The following is a 23,480-nucleotide window of genomic DNA, read 5'->3' as shown; positions in this document are numbered from 1 at the left end:
TTTCCGTTTTTGTGCGGTGTTCATTTGTTTCAGGTTGAAAGATTAGTTTCGATTTAGTGCAGATTCAATCAATGACTTTGGTGCCGTCAACGCTACAGATTCGGAAGCATGAATATTTCGAACATCTCAATACAGTCAATACATTACTATTTGTAGGCATATGCAATTTGCCGTTTTATGCTATTAACATGGATGCTGTGGATTTGTTCGCAGATTCATCCTTTTTGTTTTTGGCGATTTTGAATTTGTATTGCAACGATGTACTCTATCGATTTTAATGAATATCATTTATTTTCTGTCAAAAAAAAAATATTGTCATTTTTTTCGTTATTGAGAAAAAAGAGTTATTATTTACAACATAGTAATTAATATGTATATATACATGTTTACAATTCTCAATTAGTTTACATCTTTGTAACTAATCTCACAAACTTTGTAACTAGTCTTATAAACTTTGTAACTGCTAGAACAACTATAATATGAAGGGTTAAATATATTTGAAATTCCTATAAAATTATCAAAAATAGCTTTTAGTCCCTATAAAAAAATTCGACTTTTAGTCTCTATAAAATTATTTTTGCACGCAGTTTTAGTCCCTCTAGAGGGACTAAAAGTGAGTGCAAAAGTAATTTTATAGGGGCTAAAAGTCAACCTTTTTTTTTATAAGTGCTAAAAACTAAAATTGAGATATTTATAGGGACCAAAAATATATTTAACCATAATATGAATTATACATATCCAACACTCTATCTAATTCATATTCTCTAAACTTCTCATTCCAATAAGCTCTTTTAATTCATCAAACCTTTCTTCGTCAATTGTTTTGTGAGTATGTCTGCTAACTACACTTCTGATATGCAATACTCCAACTTGAGCTTCCATTGATTCACTTCATCTTTAAGAAAGTGATACCTTTTCTCTATGTGCTTACTTTCGCCATGACTCATTGGATGATTGGCTAAGTCTATGGTTGATTTGTTGTCTGCAAAAAACTTCATCTTTTCATGTTCCATGATCTTAAGTTCCTTAAGCTTCATTCCTATCCATACTGTTTGACATGCTGCATAGGAAGCTACTACATATTCAGCATCATGATAAGATGATAATGCTACTATTCCATGATTTCTGGAACTCCAAGAAAATGGAGCAGCTCCAATCATGAATAAGTAGCTTGCACTACTATTCTTATCATCTTTATCTCTAATGATATTTGAATCAGTGTAGTCATGTACAAATGCATTCATAGTGGTGTTCTTCTACCTTGGCATCAACATACCATGATCAATTATGCCTTTGATTTAGCTCAATACTCTATAGGTTGTAATTATGTGGCATTCTCTTGGTTTCTCTATAAACCCGCTTATCAGCTCAAAACTTTGACAAATTTTGGTCCAGTGTTGCATAGATACCTCAAAGATCCAATGATTTGCATGTACAATGTTGAATTTACAAGCTAATTAGTTGTATCCTTTCTCAACTTAGCTTTTGTCTCCAGTGGCGTGACTGTTGCATTACCTTGCTCATCTTGAACCTTTTCAAAATGTCTTGTGCATACTTCTTTTGGTTGAGGAACACCCCTTTTCTTGTGCCTTGAACTTCATTCTTAGGAAATATGACAAATTTCCTAGATCATACATTTCAAATTCTTGGATCATGTTTGCCTTAAATTTTACGATCTCATCTTCATTTGATCTTGTGACTAGAAAGTCATCTACATATAAGCATAGGATGATCTAACCGAGTTTGATTTAATTGTTGACATACACACCATGCTCTGAAGTGCACTTTGTGAATCCTATCATGATTAGAAAGCCATTTATCCTTTTATTCCAATCTATTGGAGCTTGTTTCAAACCATACAAGGTCTTTCATAAATTGTACACTTTTAATTTCTGGCCCTTAATCTCAAAACTCAGTGGTTAGTTAACATAGACCTCTTCATCCAATGGTCCATTCCAAAATCGTGATCTTACATCTAACTGAGGCATCTTTCGTCCTATGTATGCTGCAATACCCATAATAATTCTAATGGTTTCCAATCTTGGAATAGGTGGATAGACTTCATTAAAGTCAATACCATATTTTTGCAGGAAGCCTCTTGCCACTAGTATGGCCTTGTATTTAGAAATCTCATTGTCTAGGTCTAAGTTTCAATTTAAAGACACATTTCATATCAATTTGTTTATTGCTTGATTTGTCCATGAGCTCCCACGCATTGTTTCTTTCAAATGCTCTAAGCTCTTCTTGCATAGTTGCCAACCAATTTGAATGATTCATGGCTTGATTCAAATCAATTGGTTCTGACTTAGCCATCACTGCCTCTTCTTTTAAATCACCTTTTGCATCATTTGCTTAGTCTGGAAATATTTCATAATTAGTTAGTCTTATTGATCCAGTTCTTGTTCTGTTGGACCTCCTTACGTTTTGTTCAGAAGTTCCTTCATTTTGAGCATCAATTTCTTCACTTGTTTGGTCATCTTTGTCATACCCCAAATTTGTCCTATCCTTCTTAATTTATCTAGCTTATATATATGATCTTCCTTTCATTTGTATCTTTCCATTATGCCACCTTCATTAGCATGCATTTCATTGGAAAATATTCTTGAACTCATTAGATCATTGTACGTATGAGATCAAGATTTCACTGGTTCTAGGGTTTCACTACCTTATTGATTGTGGATTGAGAATCATTCTACTATGCTTGTGCTATTAGATGAATCAGGGTTTTTGGTTATGACAATCATGTGGTGTACCCCTCTTAGTTAGGGTTTCATTTGGACCTTTTTATTATCAATCCAAAGGGGGCTCATTTAGTTACTTGGATGATAAGGTGTTGGCCATGGATCCTGTGCAAGGGAAGATGATGGGTTCACGGGGTTTCATTCCATAAAATAGAGTTTTTGTTCATCATTAAGTCAAAGGTATTTCCTTTGGTTAATTGGGTTGCTTGGTGAACAAGGTATTATGGGAAATTGTTTGGTCTATAAGATTAGACATCCTACAAAGCTTGAGGTACACATGTTTGTTAAGGATCTATTGAGCACAAAGCATATGGACAAAAACTTTGACCTTGGTCAAAGTCAACTTTGAAAAGTTGACTTTTTGACCTAGGTCATACTTGAAGTCTTAATTTATCTTAAGGCATGGTTCATTCTACAAGGTAAGATTGAAGAAACATTGAGGATTCAAATGAAGTTTGAAGTCTTAATTTATCTTAAGGCATGGTTCATTCTACAAGGTAAGATTGAAGAAACATTGAGGATTCAAATGAAGTTTGAATTGGAGAAAGATTGGAAATTCAAATGAAGATGTGGAGGGAAAGAAATTCAAAAAAGGTGCTTTTGAAAAAAATCTCAAGCTATCCATTTCAACTCACATTTCAATCTCATTATAAGGAGAACCTTTACATGCCATTACACCTTCCATTCGAAGCTGGAAACATTCAATTGCATTACATTTTCCAAAGGCCATGTTCCTTATATTACAAGCCATTACATACATAAGAAAATTTATTTAAAAAAATAGCTATACCAAGTTATCACTACCCTAGGCCTACTTTCTTCATATTGAATCTTCAAATACTGTGTCCATGGTAGCATCTTCCTCATTTATCCAATTGTCTCCATGTCCAAAGTTCCATAGTGTGCCTCCATTATATTTGTACTTGCACCATGATGCACCATGTTGTAAGCATGAAACCTGCATCCAAAAAACACATATAAATACACATTACAAAATTCCCAAACAGTTCAGCCAATTAGCATACAGCTCATAACCCTAACCATAATATTCATCCAAAAAACAGACTTCAAATCGATTGCTAAGTATCCAAACCAGCCGGAACTCACATCTTCAAACATACACAACAACTCAGATTGCATATGCATTCTACAACAAGCTAACTCAATTCATCACACCATCAAAATCACAGTTCAAAATCCTATTACCAACACTGCCACATGATTGGAAAAAACAATTAGGTAGCAATTCAAAATTCCCAAGTCCTATATAAAGCACAACTTCAAATGTTGAAGGTTGCACACTTCCATGACTAATTATTGTACTATTGTTGTGTCTTGAAAAATTCTAAACAATTTTTAAACTTTGCAAATTATTGTAAAATTAGAAAAGAACAAACACCTAGGCACAAGTACTCTTCTCTTCATTATTCTTTTTTAGGAAACTTAAATACTTATAACCAAATTGTATTTACTTTATTAGTTTGTGTGAAGTGTAGCAAACAAAACACTTTTGTAATTTAAGTCCTGACAAACAATTCTTTAAAGGTTTTACGGAAATTAAGTCTTTAAAAGTTTAAAGAAAGAAAGTCCTCATAGGTTGTAAAATATTTAATGGAGTATCTAAATATGACATAACTTTATGGAAAACACTAACATGTATGATGTATCCTTAGTAGTTAGTTAGTACGTGTTACCGGGACAGAAATTAAGATCACAATAAGTTTATTAATACAAAAACACAAGGATTCCTTATTGGTTGATTAGTATAAGAAATTTTACAACACATTCTCCTTAACTTTTTGGTTCATAAACCCAGTCTGGCCTGCTTTAGCTTTCCATTAATTTTAGCGATTTGAGCAGATCTTAGGTTCCATGTGATTACTAATTTGTTTGAATATTTTGCACGTTGATGTGAAGTAATACTCAAAAGAGGTATACAAACCCAATCCACTCAAACAAAGCCTGTCCTTATGAAGAAATGAAGGGCCATATTGTGGGTGTTTGACTGTCCTTCTCTAATGACATAGAGGCACTAAATTTCTTTTCCTTTGGAATTGAACTTGGAGTAGGATTAAAGGCATATCGTAGCTTATTAAAAAAAGGCTTATCAAATTAAGATTAAAGGCGTATCAAATATTTAATTGCTTTCAACTTTTTTCATTTTAAGAAACTTAGATTTGTTTATCGAAAAGGAAACCATATCAGATATGAAAACACATACGGTTACAGTAGAGTTTTTTCTTTACAGCTTTGCTATGTTGACACCAGTTTTACTTACACCGTATCCTACACTCTGAATAACAACAAACCAAAATAGTAGGACACAAAAACCAAGATAATATATATTATTAAAAAATAAAGTTAGTATGTTTTGTGTAGAAATATACGGTGTAGGTGTTAAAAAACAGTCTAAGGATATCTTTTCTCTTTTCTTTATAAGCAAAAGATAGAAGAGAGCATTAAGAAATCCTTGATAAATAAGAAAACGAAGAAAGACTCCAAGAAAATAAATTACAAATTTCACACACTTTAAATTTATGGACTACCCATTTTCAAGAAAGACGTTTGACATTGACAAACATTTTCGTCATATCTTTGAAATTTCCGTTGAATAAGATATTGTTTCTACTAATCCACAATTAAGGGTGTTTGCGGGTCGGTTTGATTCGATTTTGAGAGAATTTGATATTTAAATCGATCAAAATATATGGATTAATTTGGATTGGATTTGCACATTTTTACGATAAAGTCCAAACCGAACCAAATCGAGAAACAACGGATTGATTTGAGTTTGATTGATCGGATACACTAAGAACAAATATGCACATCAACTAAATTTCAATAATATAAAATCTCTAATTTTTTCGTTCCTACATATAGATTTTGAATGTCAAAAATGAAATTTCATTTTTTTTTCTTTTTGAAATTGAATACTTTATATTAGTTTTTGTAATGATTATGATATAAATTAGTTATGGTTCGTTCAGGTAAACGAATCTCAGGTAGAATTATAAAAATCAGATAACCGAATCAAATAACATCGTATTTAGTTGGTTTAGCTCGATTTTTGTCCGAACTAAAAAAAATCTGAACCAAACACTATTTAGTTCGGATTCCAAATCAATAAACACTAGGGGTGCTCGCGGTGCGGTTTGGGCGGTTTTGACGAAAAAAATCATCCGAACCGCAAGAGAAAAAATAGTGCGGTTTGGTTTGGTTCGGTTGGCTTTTAAAAAAAATCCGAACCAAACCAAACCAAACTAATGCGGTTTGGTTCGGTTCGGTTGGTTCGGTTTTTTACAAATATTTTATTGAGCCATACATACACATATAGATGATAACATAATTTTGTATTTATACATTCATACACTATCAAATAACAACAAAACTCGTCATATTTTGACAACAATTTTCTATTTAATATGTAAAAATTAAATTAGACAAAAGTGGAATATTAAACATAAAATAATAGCATAAAACAATATAAAAATTATAATAACGAAACAAAAAAATATAAGAGACGAAAGATTAGTGAAAGTGAACAAGAAAAAAAGTGTTGAGAGATTAGAGAAGAAGGTATGCGATAAAAACGAAACTGAAATACGAAACATTTACATAAAAATGAGAAGGTGAAAAAGAAAGAATATAAGAGAGTAGAGATTATAGAAGAAGAGGAAAGATGTATGTGGCAAAGAATGTGCGATAATGTTATTAGAGATTTTAGAAGATCGGGACTGAAATTATATGTGTAAGGATGAGAAAATTGTTCGTAATCATAATGCTAATGTATAATAAGTTTAAGTTTGGGTTGGATGTGAGTTACTAAAATTTAGGTTGTAAAATAGTGCGGTTTGATTTGGTTTGGTTCGGTTTACAAGATACAAACCGCAAACCGAACCGAACCGTGCGGTTTCGTAAAAACTGACCCAAACTAATCCGAACCAAATGCGGTTTTTTGCGGTTTCGGTTTGGTTTGGTTTGGTTTGCGGTTTTCTATTGGGTTGGTTTGGTTTTGATCACCCCTAATAAACACCCCCTATCCACAACGACCAACTAACCAAAAGCCAGAATATATCCGCTCGCAGCTTTGATTGTCCTAACTTTGAACAATTTGGAAAAGGTCCTATAATTAGCTTCCACAAATTCTTCAATTCTGCTTGGAAGAATAACCAAACATGAGTAACTGACTTGGAAATTTAATCTTCCAAATATTGTCTAAAGCCTGTTGAATTGGGACTGGTAAATCACTACATGCATTCACCAGATCAGAGGAGAGACTCTTTAGCTTTTTTCCCATACTCATTAGCCATAATTTCTTCTATAAAAACTTATTTTGATCAATTTATTCAATCCCATACTCTTTAGCTTTTTTCCAAGATATCGATGCCACGTCCTCAGAACAATCTTGTAAATCTATTGTTACCTTGTTTAACATCCAAATTTATGGTTGTTTGACGACATACATCTGACCCTCCTGAGAAGTTGTCCTTTGATTTCTCCGACTGAGATGCATCACTGTGGAGAATATTGTTACTTTTTCGGATTAGAACTTTGGGTGGCTGCAATGCAGAGAAAGACGGTTGACATAATAGGTTAGCGTTCGCCTTTCCCTTAGGTGAAGAAAGTCCCAATTCCTTTCTAGAACTCACATTGAAGTGGATCGATGATTTGTTAATTGGGCCCCTAACTTAACCATCGCTTTGGGCTTAAGATGCTTTACAGCTTCTGAGTCAGCATTGCAATCAAGAATGAATGAGGATTTCTTAATACACCCCATATATTTTTAACGCACTGCGTGAAAATATTAAAATGTCTCCAGTTTTCAGAAATACATTTTCAAACACAATAAAATACTCAAAAAATATGTGAAAATCAGTCTCACGGATGTTTTATCAAAAATAAAAGTTCGAAAATACACTTCCGGAAAAGATACCGAAGTGTAATTCGTAAACACTAAGACCATGTTTGCGAGTTTGGAGGGGAGGGGAGGACTTCCGAAAACAAAATTTTAAAAAAATATAGAAAAATATTTGACATTTTTTGAAAAAAACGATTTTGTTTAGAATGATAAAAAAGTCATTATCATTACTAAATTGTTAATTTTAAAAATAGTATAACAACCTAAAAGATATTTAGAAAATTTATGTAAGCCCTCCAAAACCCTCATTCAATACAATTTTTGAGTTCTCCCATTTTATGGGGTTTTTGATGTTATGAATAAAATCAAATCCTCCAAAACCCTCCTACCCAAAATCTTTTTATTCTTTTCACCCAATTCTTCCTATTTTCTAAAGCCCTCCCCTCCATTCCCCTCCAAACTCGCAAACAAAGCCTAAGTAATGAATCATTATGAGAGAAAGAATGGGAGAAAGTACTTCATGCTTGCTGCCAAATCTCTCAACTTTTTTAGGTCTTTTCCTAAAAAAATACATAGAATGGACTTCCATGCCTGATTCTAAGTATATACTTCATCTATCATGTAATGAATCACTTTCAACTTTTCTCTCGTTTCATATATTCTAATCTTTGCAATATGTGGGTATTACTTTTGGACTGATTCCATGAAATCGTTAGGCTTCGTAATGTTTGTATCCTTGAAATTCATGAGGCGATAAACACCAACATTATCGGTATGTCCCCAAAAACTTGGTATGACAAACGTCTTAATTGTCCCCAAAAGCTTCGTAATGTTTGGACAAATTTTACATAAATATACTTCCAAAATTTTCCCGGAAGTGTATTTCTAGATTTTTTTTTCTCATTTACGAATGAATTTAGGATGAGTCTCAATTAAGACGTGTTTTGTTGTGAAAATGTATTTCTGGAATCTGAGGGGCATTTTTCGAATTTTCATATGGTGTTTTGCCACCCTATAGGGTGCATTAAGAAATCCTCATTAAAAATCCTTTTCTTTTTAGACTGGGTTTACTAAAAGATTGAAAATGGGCCTTATGTTGTGACCTAGGATTCTCTTTGGACAAGGACTCTTGATCTTATGATGCCACTTCCCACAACGCTCCATTGCCCTCCTTTTCACCAAAACTTACTCCTTTACCCAATTCCTTTGACTTTAACGTTAGAGCACAAGTACAATCCCACTAGTGCTGACAGAGCTTCAAAAGAATCTGGGCACCAAGCGTGACAAGGTATTCCATAATAATGAATCCATGTCAATCTTTGATTGTCAACATATGTTGCTTTCCAAACCTTAACTTCTTTAAGCCATTGATTCGGTTATTCCTTGCCTTCGGACACTAAAATCCAACTCTTCTTCATCACGTTCCTCTAACAAACACATATTTTCTCTCAATGGAGTAACTTTGATTGTGAAATATCCCTCCACATTAAACAAATCTTGGATATTATAAGCCAATCTTGAGTTCTCCACCACTCATATATAAGCCTTGTTGAATATCTTCATAGTTGAATTTGGGACTTTGGATACCATCCCTTCTCTACACTTCTTAGTTTCCTTGACTGCTACATGGTTTAAGTGCACCTATTTAAAACGCACCACATGCATATAATACCTGGTGTCCCTCTTCCCTCCATCTTGATGTGCATCCAACCTTTTTGGGATGCTTGATTTGGTCCTGAAGAAACTTGGCAACTGCCATTGCTCTTTAGAATATCTTCCATTATGAATGAAGCCATGATCTTCCTTCCTTTTGAATCTAGGTGGATTAAAAAATAACTTCCTTGAACCTAAGAAGATGTTATCCAATTTTTTTTTAAGAATTTCTCATCCTTAATGTGAAAGAACCACACAAAGCCATATCTTCTCCTAATCTTGTCCAACTTAGGCAAAATGATCACCTCATTGATATCTCTGAACTTCTTGAACACTACATACATGTCCTTTGACCTATAATCGTCCAGGAAGAAAGTGAAGAAAAATGTAGTGCTCGGACACATACCACTACTACCTCCACTAACATTGCCCCATTTCGTACTTTGATGATTGGATCGTCTCTTACGGTTATCCAACTTCTTCCATAATTCCATGAATAAGGCTTCAGGATTGTGGTAATAGGATGAAAGGGTTTAGGGGATGGGAAGGATAAATTTATTTGATTCAGAGTTGAATATGCATGCTCGTTCCACTAGTCTAGATTAGTTTAGGATTTGTTCACATTTAAACATCACGACGAGCTATAAAAAATACTTTGATTTTAATTTAAGCTAATTTGCACTTTCCGTCTCTTATTTAAGTTTTGATAAATTTTAATCTCGCATTTTAAAATCTAATTTTTTTTGTTTCCTATTTATTAATTTCTGAATTCTTTTTGCTCTTCTTCGATTTTCCAAAGACATATTCATTTAACACGTGACAATGACATGTCAATATCAATGTGTTTACAATTAAATATTAATTAACATGTTATTTAATTAAAATTTAAAATTCATATTAGAATATAAAATAATAAATTTTGATGATAAAAAATATGTTTATCATCTTCATTTTCTTGACCTGAACTCTAGTTTCTCATTGTTGGAATATTTTATATATAATATTTTAATATTTCAAAATAATTACTTTGTGGACTTATATATATTTTAATTATATCGCCTTAAATAATTAAATGATCAAATAAAGTTAAAAGGCTCGTTAGATTTCATTTAGAAATTGTTTAATAAATTAATTGATTCAATTAATTGAATATGAGTTCAAATAGGAGTGGATATCAGGATGGCTTATTTCGAAATAATGGGAACCCTAATTGGCCATCAATCTATAATTAGACGATGATCTCCAATATACCGTACACAAGAAAATAATCCCTTCTTTCCATATGAAGAGTATTCAAGGCATTAGGGGTACCGGTTGAGGAAGAATCATACAAGCCATCAGGTATTCTTTTTTCATCTCTTAACCTACATGATTACCGCTGTCAACATGAACTTTCTCATTGGATCCAAGTATTTCTAAAATAAATTTCTAGATCCTTTAATTACATGAACTTTCTTAGAGTTCATGGATTTGCAAAAATCAATTTGAGGTTGAAGACGATGAAGGAAAGCACGCGCTCTGGTGCGAAATTTCAAATTCCATCCAATGAGAGCTTGACACGCCTCCTGGCCGTTAGCCTCTTTTATTTCTTTTAATTTAAATTCATTTTAATTTTTCTTTTCTTTTATGATTTATTTTTAATTGATCCTTTGACCTTTTTTACTCCTATTTTTTTTTCATAAATCACCAAAAATATTTTCTACCACATATATATTTTTCAGAATTTAAAATCATTTTTATAATTTTTTATTTTATTTCTATTTTCTTTTTAATTTTAATTTAACAATTAACTTTCACACATTTTCAAATATTTTCTCTCCATGTTAGAGATCCAATTACTTGAAATGTTTCTAACTTTCTCAAATTTTCTTGGCAATTTATTTGATATTTTGATGCCTCTTTGAAATTTTCCATTGAATTTCCATTTTAAATCATTTTAAAAACCTTTTTCATATTTTTTTTATAATTTTTTCTAATCCACTTCTGTTTAACTTTTGGTTGACTTGGATCATGACTTGATCAATTAATGCTACATTAATTTCAATTGGTTTTTGAATGATGCTCTGGTTGTATAAACTTTCACTATTTCAAACTTATTGATTAAATGATCATTAGATCATTTTTTATACTTTGAATTAGTGATAAGTTTATCCCATTGTATTGTGAGCTTGAATGATTGAAATTGATGATAGATGATCCCTTGTTATATTTCAATTGTGTTTGATCATCTCTCTTTCTCCTTGTTATTCTTGTCGATTTTGTTTTGATCATTGTGTTACATTGTTTTAGGAGGATGATTTTGTATCATTCCTCTAACATGTATGACACATAAATTGCTATTGACCGACATCATATAGGTATGAATTCTACATAAGTCCACTTACGATTGCTTAACATAGCGCTAAATTATCCCGACTCGGTTGATTCCTCGGTAACACTAGTTTTAACTTATAATTGTGCTAACATCTAACTTTTACTTTTAATGTCATTTAATTTCATGTCATTTACATTCATGTCATTTACATTCATGTCATTTATATTCTTGCCATTTTATTGTGCCTTTTATTTTATGCCTTTTATCTTTTTGCTTCGCTTGCTTTATTAATTAAAAAAAGAACAAAAACATTATAAAATGGATAAAACCCTAAAAAAACTTGAATCTAATCTTGTGGACTTTGTGTTACTATCCCTTGCTTGAGGAGTATTTTTGACCTTAGGACTTAGTGTTCTTCTTTGCTTGGAATAATTATCTTTGGGACCTTATGATCTACTTGGACTTTCAATCTCAATTCAAGACTTGGCTCTACTTTGGAAAACTTTTGATCTTTACTTGAAGACTTGGGATTCTTCTTGGCTCTGTGATCTTGATATTCTCTTTGTTTTTCTTATTTTGTGGCTAAATCCAAAGGGAAAGGAGTGCTCATTTTGAGCAATATCAAATGCTTGCTTCATATTATGGTTGATACACTTGCACAAAGACTTTCTTTTGGGCTACCTTTCAATGAGACCTTTTATTTGATGTCATTTTCTTTATGCTTTAGGACAGTCTCTTCATCTTCTGCCCATTTCTTCAATTTTCAAAACTTTTCCCTGTTTTCAAGTGATCCCGAAAATCTTTTTCTCAATAAACCTTGACTTTGTCAAGTGATCCTGGAAATCTTTTTCTTAATAAATGCTAAAACACTTAAGCATACACAAACTCTTTTCAAAACTTCTAAAAAAAGACAGACCTCATCAAATTTCTTTTTGTGACCCTTAGGGAATCGAATGGGCTTAACATCCCAACCCATGACGCCTAGAGGGAGCTTGCAAACCTTGCTTTAGGAGCAACCCCTATGGGCTCATACTATAAGTAAATAAAGTTGTGCCTTCACTAAACACAATTGCTTTTAGCGCAGTGGTAAACGCTTGATCCTACAAGTGGTATCAGAGCATGGTCAAGGGTTCAAAAATCCCTCGGGTGACACTGGGGGGAGATTGTTGGATAAATAAATCCGGCGTCACCCTTAGGGATTCAAATGGGCTTAAAATCCCAATTCATGGCGCCTAAAGGTAGCTTTCAATCCTTGCTTTAGGCGCAGACCCTGAGGGCTCATACTATAAAGAAATAAAGTCTTCCCTCTCTAACAGCAATTGTTTTTAGCATAATGGTAAGCGCTTGATCCTACAGATTAGATATTAGTCTATTCTTGTAGTGATGCAAACCACCGTGCTTCTATAAGATGTTGTGAAATGGTTGATATTTTCCACCAGAATTTAGAGATGTACTTGTGAGCAAGTCCAAGTAAAGGTTCTCCATATCAAGATGATGCAAATGCTTACTTCCTCATATTTGTGGGTAACAAGTTGTGTTTTTCACTCGGATACGACAAAATGTATTTTCAATTTAAAATCAATCAACGAACATTCGTGGTTACTTTTACCATGAACTACGAGGCTCTGACTTCTTCATTGCACATGAAGGATACGTAGGCACAAGACTCTTGAAATTTTGGCGAGCACAAAAATAATAAAAAAACTTCTTTTCTCATCACCCTAATGTTTTTGCAAACAACTCGATTTTATCATAACACAGATTTTCAAGAGGTTCATGTGGAGTACCATATATGTGAGAGGTGCTAATACCTTCGCCTTGCATAACAAACCCCTTGTATCCAGATCTCTTTTGTTTTATTTTTGTGTTGGGTTTTATCGATATTTTCCCTTTCATTTGGAAACAATAAAGTTTAGTGGCGACTCTTGTTTTCGAGTTAAGTTAATCAATATCTTAATCTTAATTTTTTCCCGTCGCAACATCAAGTACTTCTATGTCTTTAGAAGTAAGTGCTACATCCTGCAAGATAGAGAGCAAAAGAGAAAGATGGATCCCAAAAGTGAGGAAGGAATATTCCTTTGTTACTCCACAAATAGTAAAGCCTATATAGAGTTTTTAACAAGAGCACCAAGATAATGATGAAGTCTATAAACATTGTCATTTATGATGCTACTGAAAATAATGAAGAGGAAGAAGATGATGATTAGGTTTCATTACAACAGTCTGATGTTCTAGAAGATGTTCCACCCAAGGAGTCTGACATTTAAGAATAAGTTTCATCCAGTAGGAGCATTATATGATGTTGTCTATGATGATTTCGAGTCCATAACAACTAGGAAACGATATAGATTTTTATCTAAGGTCATTGATTGACGATTTAAAAGTTTTGTGGGAGGAAGATATTGATGTTGGTGATGCGTATTCTGGTGAAAATTTTAAGATGTGTAAGGAGATAAATTGAAGGGAGATAAAAATTTGTCCTATATGTGAAGTTGATACATGTTTCCATTAACTAAAGAATGGAAAAAAGATTGTTTACCTTGGGCTTCCATATTGTAGATTACGGAAGACCTTTAATAGTGAGCAAAATTTTTATTTCACTCCAAATCCCTTAATTGAGGAGGAAATTTATAAACGACAACTACACATCAATGTTGTCTTTGGAAAGAAAAAATGGCTCGTGAAAAAAATAAATGAAAAAGAGGTTAGTGTTCTTTGATATTTCAAATTGGTCTAGCCTCGATGTAAAATATTATCTTGATGTGATGCATGTGGAGAAAAATATAGATATATGATAGTTTGATTGAAACACTTCTCTACATTCAAAACAAGACAAAAGATGGTAAGAATGCTCGTCTAGATCTGGTGGAGATGGGTATAAGACAAGAGTTAACCCCAAAAGAAATAAGTAAAAGAACATATTTTGCTCCAACATATCATATTCTGTGAAGAAAAGGAAAAAAAAGGTTTTTGCAAGCTATCAACGTTTCTCAAGACTACTCTTCAAATGTCAAAAAACTTATATCAATAATAGATCTTAAATTAATTGGATTAAAATCTAATGATTGTCATATCTTGATGCATCTACTTTTACTACTAGTTATGTATGGAATTTTTTCAAAAAAAAAAAAAAGTAAATAAAACTATCACTAGATGGTACCTATTCTTCAATGCTAAATGTAATAAAATTATTAATCTAGAATATTTAAATAATTTAGAACATGAGACTGCAATTATCCTATGTTAATTTGAGATGTGTTTTTAGCCGTCAATTTGAGAGTACTTTTTAAGAATATTAAATAAAATGACCCTATTCTTAATACTCAGCCCCGCTTGAATTGAGACATTTCATTTATTTTCCTTTAACCGATTACATACTCATTATGAAGGAAAATATTTAGATGGACACAACCTGGATTTACACACAATCAATCACATTTTTTTATTAATTAAATAATAAAACTAAAATTATCTCTCTCCTCCATTATCACAGGAAAATACCTAGATGGACATAGCTATACCACCTGGATTTACACACAACCAATCACATTTTTTTATTAATTAAATAATAAAACTAAAATTATCTCTCCCCTCCATTATCACAATCACCCTCCATGTTGGCAATTAAAAACGAAATTAAATTTTAAATAAATTTAAATTCTCTCTCTTCTTATTGGTTGTTCCTAAATATATGGATTTAGGTTCGTGTCCATGCAAGAATTGCTCCCTCCGTATTGGCAATTAAAAACGAAATTAAATTTTAAATAAATTTAAATTCTCTCTCTTCTTATTGGTTATTCCTAAATATATGAATTTAGGTTCATGTCCATGTAAAGATTGTTCCATTATGAAATTATTAAAAGTGTCCAAAAAAATAGAAAGAAAGAAAGAAAGGGTAGGTAGAGGGAGTATTGATGAAGTAGAGTTAATGAATTTTCCTCGGTAGGACCGTCTCGTGAACGCTGATCACGCACGTCTCAAATCAAAACACTAACAAACGACACTATCTCTGTCATCTACTGAATTTCACTTCCACATTACCAAATTTTGGTACCACTTTTCATTTTTCTCAGCTTATCATCTTCAACATGAACTCTATGTTAATTGCTGCAATTTTCCTCGCACTCTTCGCCATCACCTTCACCTTACTCATCCCAAAAAACCTCTTCACACCGGTGCACATTCCTGGATCCAAGGACCATCTCCATGCTGCTCGGTTACTCCATGTTACAGGAGCCGTCGGGCCGGAGAGTCTTGTGTTTGATAGTAAGGGTGAAGGACCGTACACTGGCGTTGCTGATGGTCGGATTTTGAAGTGGGAAGGAGAGGAACGTGGTTGGACTGAATTTGCCGTCACAAGTTCCAATAGGTATTAATTAGTCATTAAATTGGGAATATAGTTTGTAGGGTAGTTGAGTGCTTTGGCTTAGAGTTGTTGTACTAATTGGGCAATGATTTGAGAGTACTTGGTTAGGTTCAGTTATTGAAAATGAATTCTATTTGCATTTATTTAGTTCCTAAATATATCTTTGATATCTTGAATAAATGCGTGTAAGGTGTTTGACATTTGTGAGTCTTTGACATCCAATTTATGTGATTACGTTCAATTTATTTATTTTTCAAATTATTACTGTTGTTGACATGTTGGTGTTATGTCTGATGTATGTGTATGTGTATGTATAGGTGCTTCATAGATTAAGGATGTGGTGAAGGAATCCGTTGTCGATATAGAAAGAGTGTCTATTGGGAAATACTAATCCCTTAAATAGATATACTCTCTAGCTCTAGGCCGTGGAACCCTTAACTTTACTCTTACATCATGTTTCACATGCCGTAATTTAGGAACAGTGTATGCAAATCCTAACTCAATTGGTAGAAGCCGATATTGCTTGGTTGGACGCCATCACCAGGGTTTGAATCCTGGTATTTAGGGTTGTGTGTGTGAGTTTATACTGGTTATAGTAGCATGATATGAAGCACACTAGGATGTGGCAACTACTAATTTTTTTCAACTAATTTGAACATAAGGGGCAAGGAAGAGAATATTATTTTCCTTACGAATCACTATTTACATTTCAAACCTTCTTATTCTCAATTGTGCAAAATGGTGAATTGCTCTAACAAACTGATAATTATGTTAGTCTCATATGCTTTGAATGAAACTCTGCATGATATTAAATCTAACTCATAACTATATTAGACATTGTTCTCTTATGTGTTTTGCTTATCTGATTTTGAAGGTCGGACTGTGTACGTCCATTTGCACCAGAATTAGAACATGTTTGTGGGAGGCCACTAGGACTAAAGTTTGATAAGAAAAATGGAGATCTGTACATTGCTGATTCCTACCTTGGCCTCAAAGTAGTAGGACCTGCAGGGGGTTTGGCCACGGATGTAGCAACAGAAGCTGAAGGACAGCCCTTTCGCTTCACCAATGACATGGACATCAGTGAAGATGAAGATGTGATTTACTTCACCGATTCAAGCACAGCATACCAGAGAAGGTTAGTTCATCACTAAATTTTACCCGCCTCTCTATAATCAACTCTGTCTGCATTTTATTAAACAACGTTGCTATTGAGTACGAAGAATTTCTTACAAAATAAGCATGAAAGGGTTAATAAGTTGTTTTTGTGCAAAATGTGATTCTCACACTTATGCTTATACTTATGTTGTTCTAATGTCCAGCATGGTAATATATTTGCAGGCAATTTATGCTTATACTTCTTAGTGGAGACAAGACTGGGCGGTTAATGAAATACGACAAGTCAACGAAAGAAGTGAAGGTCTTATTACGCGACCTTGCTTTTCCCAATGGTGTAGCTTTAAGCAAAGATGGTTCATTTCTTCTGGTAGCTGAAACCTCAACTCACAGGATTCTGAGGCTTTGGCTTCATGGACCTAATGCCGGCCAAGTCGATACTTTCGCTGTTGTTCCAGGTTTTCCGGATAATATAAGGAGAAATTCAGAAGGGCAGTTCTGGGTAGCTTTACATGCCAAAGAAACTCCTTTTGCAAAGTGGATTTATTCAAATCTATGGGCAGGTAAAGCATTGTTAAAGCTTGGAAATTTCAAGCAGTTGCATGCGTCGGTGGCGAAGAAGCCTCATGCTGCAGCTATAAAGTTGAGTGATAAAGGGGAAATATTAGAAGTCTTGGAAGATTGTGAAGGGAAGACCTTGAAGTTCATCAGCGAAGTAGAAGAGAGAGATGGAAAACTTTGGATTGCATCAGTGTTAATGCCTTATATTGGTGTTTATAGTTTATGAGAATGCAATGTAGGTAAGATGGTATTTGAATTACTCATATACTTAGATTGAATTAACTTAAGAGCATGTCATCAAATCGAGATTTAAATTGCGAGTTGAAATACCTACTTTTCGAATTGCAAATCGAATCTTATTATGATTGTTAAGATATATTGCTAATAAAATATGGAAATAATCTATGGTCTGAAAATTTTAGTCAATATAAAATTCTGGAAAGGTTTATTCTTTTTTTAGTCATTCATGCAGAATGCATATAGGATTATGAATTACTTTGAGTGATGGATAAGTCATGTTTTTTGGGAAAGTAGTATTAATAAAAAGGGATATACAGAAAAAGCAGTTGGGAAGAATTCTTTGTAATATTCTACAAAAACAATTGGAGGTACATAACTTAATGGTGTGTTCTGGCATGGTTGCGTTCAAAACCAGTAAAAACATTTGAAGGCATAGTTGCTTTATTTTCTTCCATAGCACTCAAACTCAGACTGGGATTTGCAGCAGTCATCAAATCTCCTCAACCACGCAGCCAGATGTGGACAGTCGTTCCATGGCTAAACTTCTGCTGACATTTAACATGGACCACCATAAATGTTAGTATACAGAGTCTAGAGAACTACATCAAATGACAGATTAGTTTCTAATTTTATACTCACTCTGGCCATTATTATAAGCAAACATTTTCTTTTTAAATTCATTGAGTAATGAATGTATCTGGTCTACATGAATTTAAAAAGAGAATGTTTGCTTATAATTCAGGCCGGAGGAAATACGCTTCAAAAAATGCACATTTGTAAAATGTTTTGAAAACAACAAATATTTGTAGTATTTTAATAAATAATTTATGTGTTAAATGAGATGAAATTATGTGATTGATTGGAGGTACACTACCCAACTTTTTGTGATGGGTAAAGAAGTTGTCCCTATTTTAGAAATGAAAATGTGTTAGAAATATGCACATTTTTCAAAAAATATATACTTACTTGTTCTTTAGCTTTACTTGATAAAAGATGCATAATCTTTTTTTAAAAAATATAATCATAATTTTAAATGTGAATTATTGAAATTTGTAAAGCAAACAAATCTTTGACAATTCTTATAATTTTTGGGAGTGTGGGATCTAAGTGAGGAGATGGCTAGTAAATTGCAACCAATATATTTAGTTAAATATGGGCCTTCTCATCACGGGCCTTCTAATATGTGATTATTGAATTGAGAATTTCTTAATGCACCATTGACTTTCTAGCGCGCGCAAATATCAAAATGTTCCTAGATTATAGAGATATATCTCTGAAAGCACTTTAGATATTTCCAGACTAGATGTTACACATAAATATTCTGGAGATACATCTCCGACATCCTTCCGTAGATGTATCTTCATAAGAACACTAAGTATTCTCATTGCTGAACAAGACCCTAAATCATGTGTTATCTTAAGATTAGATGTTAAGATCAGATGTCATGCAGAAATATTCCAGAAATACATCTCCAGCATCCTTCCGTTGATGTATCTTCAGACGGTTTTGTCTTAAATACGCGTCATTGTCTCTTCCCCTTCCTCACTTTCAGATATTCATTTTCAAAAACCATTTTGTCCAAACACCATGCAACCCCATTTGTGCGAAATTTCATCAATCTCCATCAAATAACAAGCAAGCTTCATTAAATATCAGTTTTCAAACCTCATTGAGCAACAAGAACTAAGCTTTGGATAGAGTTTGTAAGTTGTTTTTGTACTATTTTGAGTTAATGTAAAATAGTTTAGAATTTGAGTTTTAGGTTAGAAAATCGGAAGTTTTGCTAGCTTAGAACTACGGTAGAATGTTTTAGTTAGGTTGTTTTGATGATCAATGTCATTTTTTTGAGGTCCACAGACCCCCCAAGCCGCCATTGACGCTGACTGAGTTGCAATAATTTCCAGAGATGCATCTCCAAAAATTTTCAACGTGTACATTAAAATCGGAGTTGCATCTCTGGAATAAGTCTGCCTGGTATACTTCCTTTATTTGAACATGAGTCATTATGTAACTTTTGTTTTGTCCTTTTACAGAAATTATAGTTGACAGACAATTCAGGTTGAGACACGACCGGGTTGCACAACATGCTTCGTTTCAGAGGGAAAAAGTCAAGCATCCCAGACTCCTTATACCTCTGGACACTAGATTTCTTACCTATAAATTATTCGAAATACTATTTTTCAAAAAAATATTCTAGACATAATATGGACTAGAGAACATAATAATAAGACTTCTGAGAACTTAGTAGAATAGACAACGGTTAGACCGTCGGTTTTCTTTATTACCAAAATTCACTTTTGTTGTAATAATCAGATAAGTTGCCTATAAATTATCCGTAATGCAATTTTTATAAAAAAAATCAAAATAATACATGAGTATTTTAGTCAAACTAAATGAATTGTAAAGATGGAGGATAGTTATCGGGGGTATAGAATAAAATTTCTGCAATATGGAATGAGGAAATCTCTACTTTCTCTTATATGGTTTTGTTCATGATAATTTCAAGTTCCTATTTCAAATATATGAGGGTTTTTTTTTTTTTTTTTAAAGAAAAGAACTATTGAATTGAGCTTGACATGTGGTAAATCAAAATAAAAAAGTCGTTTGGAAAAGAAAACCATTGTAATTCTAAATTATTAAAGGATTTAAAGTAAAATAGCAATGCTCAGTTGTTAAATTTGTGTATGGTACCTGGTTGGAAGTTTGGCGAGAAGTTCTTATTCAAGCTATGTTATTTTTCTTCTTATGCTTATGAGGTAAGTTGGTAGTCTCTTGACTGATATTATTATCAATATTCTGACACCTGGCTGGGGACTTTTTGGTTATAATAAAGGTCTTGCTAACCAGTGCTCTCAGGGCAATGATTAAGCATTCCAAAAAAAAATTATTTTATAAAAAATTTAATATTTCAATTTTCGAGACATTAGATACGCAGATTACCGAGATAAATTTATTATTTTTTAATGTTTAACCATTGCCCTGAGGGCACTAGTTAGCATTTCCCTTATAATAAATGTGTTTTATAGCGGACATATAAACTATTTGATTAAATTTTGATGAAATCAACACAATTAAAATAGTTTATAAATATGAAAATAATAATAATAAATTGAATTATTATGTAGAATTAAGTTAAAATTCTAGAGATAAAATTGAAATTAATAATAATAAAAATTATTTTCAATTAAAATACTAGGGATAAAATTGAAAGTAATAAAAATAAATTCTAAACTTTAAGTTATAAACTATTTTAACTAACTAATATAAAAATTCTAAATTAATAAAAACAATATAAACTTGAAAAAAAATCGCAATTATGCACATATTTTTTAAACATATGATCTGTAAGTTAAAATATGGCTTTTTGCTAAACAGAGCCCTAAAGTATACCCCTAGACTAGAGTATACGTTAGACAAGAATGTACCACCTACTAATTAGTTGGTTGCTACGAGAAAATAAGGTAGTCTTATCAAATTTATTATAGGAGAAAGACATTTAAAAAGTGGTAAAGAATAGTGCGTGAACTTAACAACCACAAGTTAACAAAAATATTGGTAACTCAATCATGCATTCTGCAATTGTTTCTTTGCACTACACCATCTCGAATGATGTATCCGGTTTAAAATAATGTGTAAGTAGTTAATGTATTTAGTTAAAAATTAAAATTAAATATATCAAAATTTAAAAACTTTTTATTTATATTTTTTTTCGGAGATAGTTTATTTTAACGAATAGCATATGCAAAGGTCGTTTGAGACTCAAAACAGAAATATCCAATCATCAATCTAAGGTCATAAGGTGATTTGAGGCATATTGAACACGCGTCTTCTAGGCCTGTATTCGTTCCATACCCCGGACTGTCATTTACTGTTTTATGTCATTCAAAATTCCCTGCATACCACTCCAAAAAGCAAGTGGATGTGTAAATGCTTCTCATATACGAGGGATCTCATGCAAAGCTATATTCTAACCACAATTTTTTCTCACATTACTTTTCACTCAGTAACTGACTTTGGTGTTTGAGTGCTAACCTAGTAAGTCAATTTCTCTCCACCGCGTCGAAAGCTTGCTCCACTATGTAGCAACCTGCTTTAAAATTTACGTTTAAATGAGCCGTCACCCACTACTTATTTTATCCTAATGAAAGGAGGACAAGTGAGAAACCCTTAAAATGAGAGATTTGGGTAAGTAGGTAAATTAGGCAAATGGAATATGATAGGCACTCTTTGCCTCCCTTGTATTCAAGGGGGGCCATTTAGCCTTTAGATTTTTTTTTTAAAAAAAGAAAGAGGTTTTGGGGTTTTAGTAGTTGTTGTTCGTCAAAATCAACAACCTTGTTGTTGTTGTTGTTGTTGTTCAAGAACAACAACCTTGGGGGATTTGATTTAAAAATATAAAAATATATTTAAAATTATACCATCATATGATTAAAAAAACAATTTTTTAAAAAACAAATAAAATTCAATAGGAGAGGCCTCATAAAAAATCACTGGCCAAAAGGGTAATTGTATGAAAAAACTAAAGTGTAGCAATAACAAAATACAAGGGGAAAAGAGAAGGCCTCATATGAAATCATTGGCAAAAAATAAACATTTTTAAGAAAGGGAGGCCTCATATGAAAACATTGGCCAAAAACATAGGAATTTTGATAAAGGGTTTCATAAAAAGGTTTTGCATAAAAAGAAAATTTTTGTCGGTCGTTGTCTGTTAATAGAACACGGCTAGGGTTTGTTCAAGACAAACCCTAGGACAAACCTCTAAGAGGTAGAAGAAAAACACAGAAAGTTAAAAAATGTGTTTGAGAAATTGTACTTGAATGTGAAAAAAATCCTCCCCCAATAGGATTCCCAAGAAGCCCATTTATAAAGTGGAAATTAGGTTAAAAATCTCAAAAGGGAAGTAACTCATATCCAAAAAGCCCAAAGTCTTTTTTTTGAATTATGTCGTACCAATGTTTTGGGAAAATCTAAGAATAAAAATGTAGGAGGTAGGGTTCAAACCTATGACCTCGTGTTTGCAAACCTTGTTTCCTTGCCAATTAGGCTATGTTATTTGTTCAAAATAAAAAGTCAATCGAAAGTGTATGAAGTGTAGGAAAATATTTGTTATTTAAGAAAATACCAATAATTTACAAGTAAAGTATTATATTTTTAAATAGAAAAAATAAAGTGGAATCCAATATTTATAACACCCAAAATGTTATTGTAAATAAACCAAGAAAATTTATAAAATTCAAGTTTGGAAGAATTTTGAGTTTTCAAAGAGGGGGACAAATTTGGGGTATGACAGATGCCCCTATTTAATTACTCTTCGATTGAAGGGTACGAGAGGGCGCAGTTCTCGCACGTTCGGATCAGAGGGTTATTAAATAATGGAAGACCCTAAAATTTGACTAGTAAGAGGCGTAAATGATGTAGATAACTCATCAATGCCTGGACTATGAATTTGATATATCTATCCTTGCCGAGGGACTGATCTGGTAGATATGAGAGAGAATGTTATCGCAGATTTTTCATTTCTACCACAACCTAGGGGTAAACAGATGCGGGCGTCAACTATATCTTTGCCAAGGGACTAATCAAATAAAGTTGATAAGACTTGAAAGCGTTTGGACAATAGTTTGTAAATAA

At 32.8% G+C, this 23,480-nt stretch overlaps 1 protein-coding gene across 1 annotated transcript; it reads left to right on the top strand.

The window, feature by feature from the left end:
• The first annotated feature begins 15,487 nt into the window (after window positions 1-15,487).
• LOC131622909 (protein STRICTOSIDINE SYNTHASE-LIKE 10-like) lies at window positions 15,488-17,958 on the top strand. Its single transcript, XM_058893920.1, has 3 exons — window positions 15,488-15,935; window positions 16,807-17,070; window positions 17,274-17,958. Exons 1-3 carry the CDS (start codon window positions 15,655-15,657, stop codon window positions 17,833-17,835), a joined length of 1,107 nt encoding a protein of 368 aa, XP_058749903.1. The 5' UTR covers window positions 15,488-15,654; the 3' UTR covers window positions 17,836-17,958.
• The last annotated feature ends 5,522 nt before the right edge of the window (window positions 17,959-23,480 follow it).

Source organism: Vicia villosa, unplaced genomic scaffold (assembly GCF_029867415.1).
Source record: "Vicia villosa cultivar HV-30 ecotype Madison, WI unplaced genomic scaffold, Vvil1.0 ctg.000045F_1_1_1, whole genome shotgun sequence".
NCBI lineage: Eukaryota > Viridiplantae > Streptophyta > Magnoliopsida > Fabales > Fabaceae > Vicia > Vicia villosa.
The sequence above is the reverse complement of the archived record's forward strand: the minus strand, read 5'-3'. Positions and strand labels throughout refer to the sequence as shown.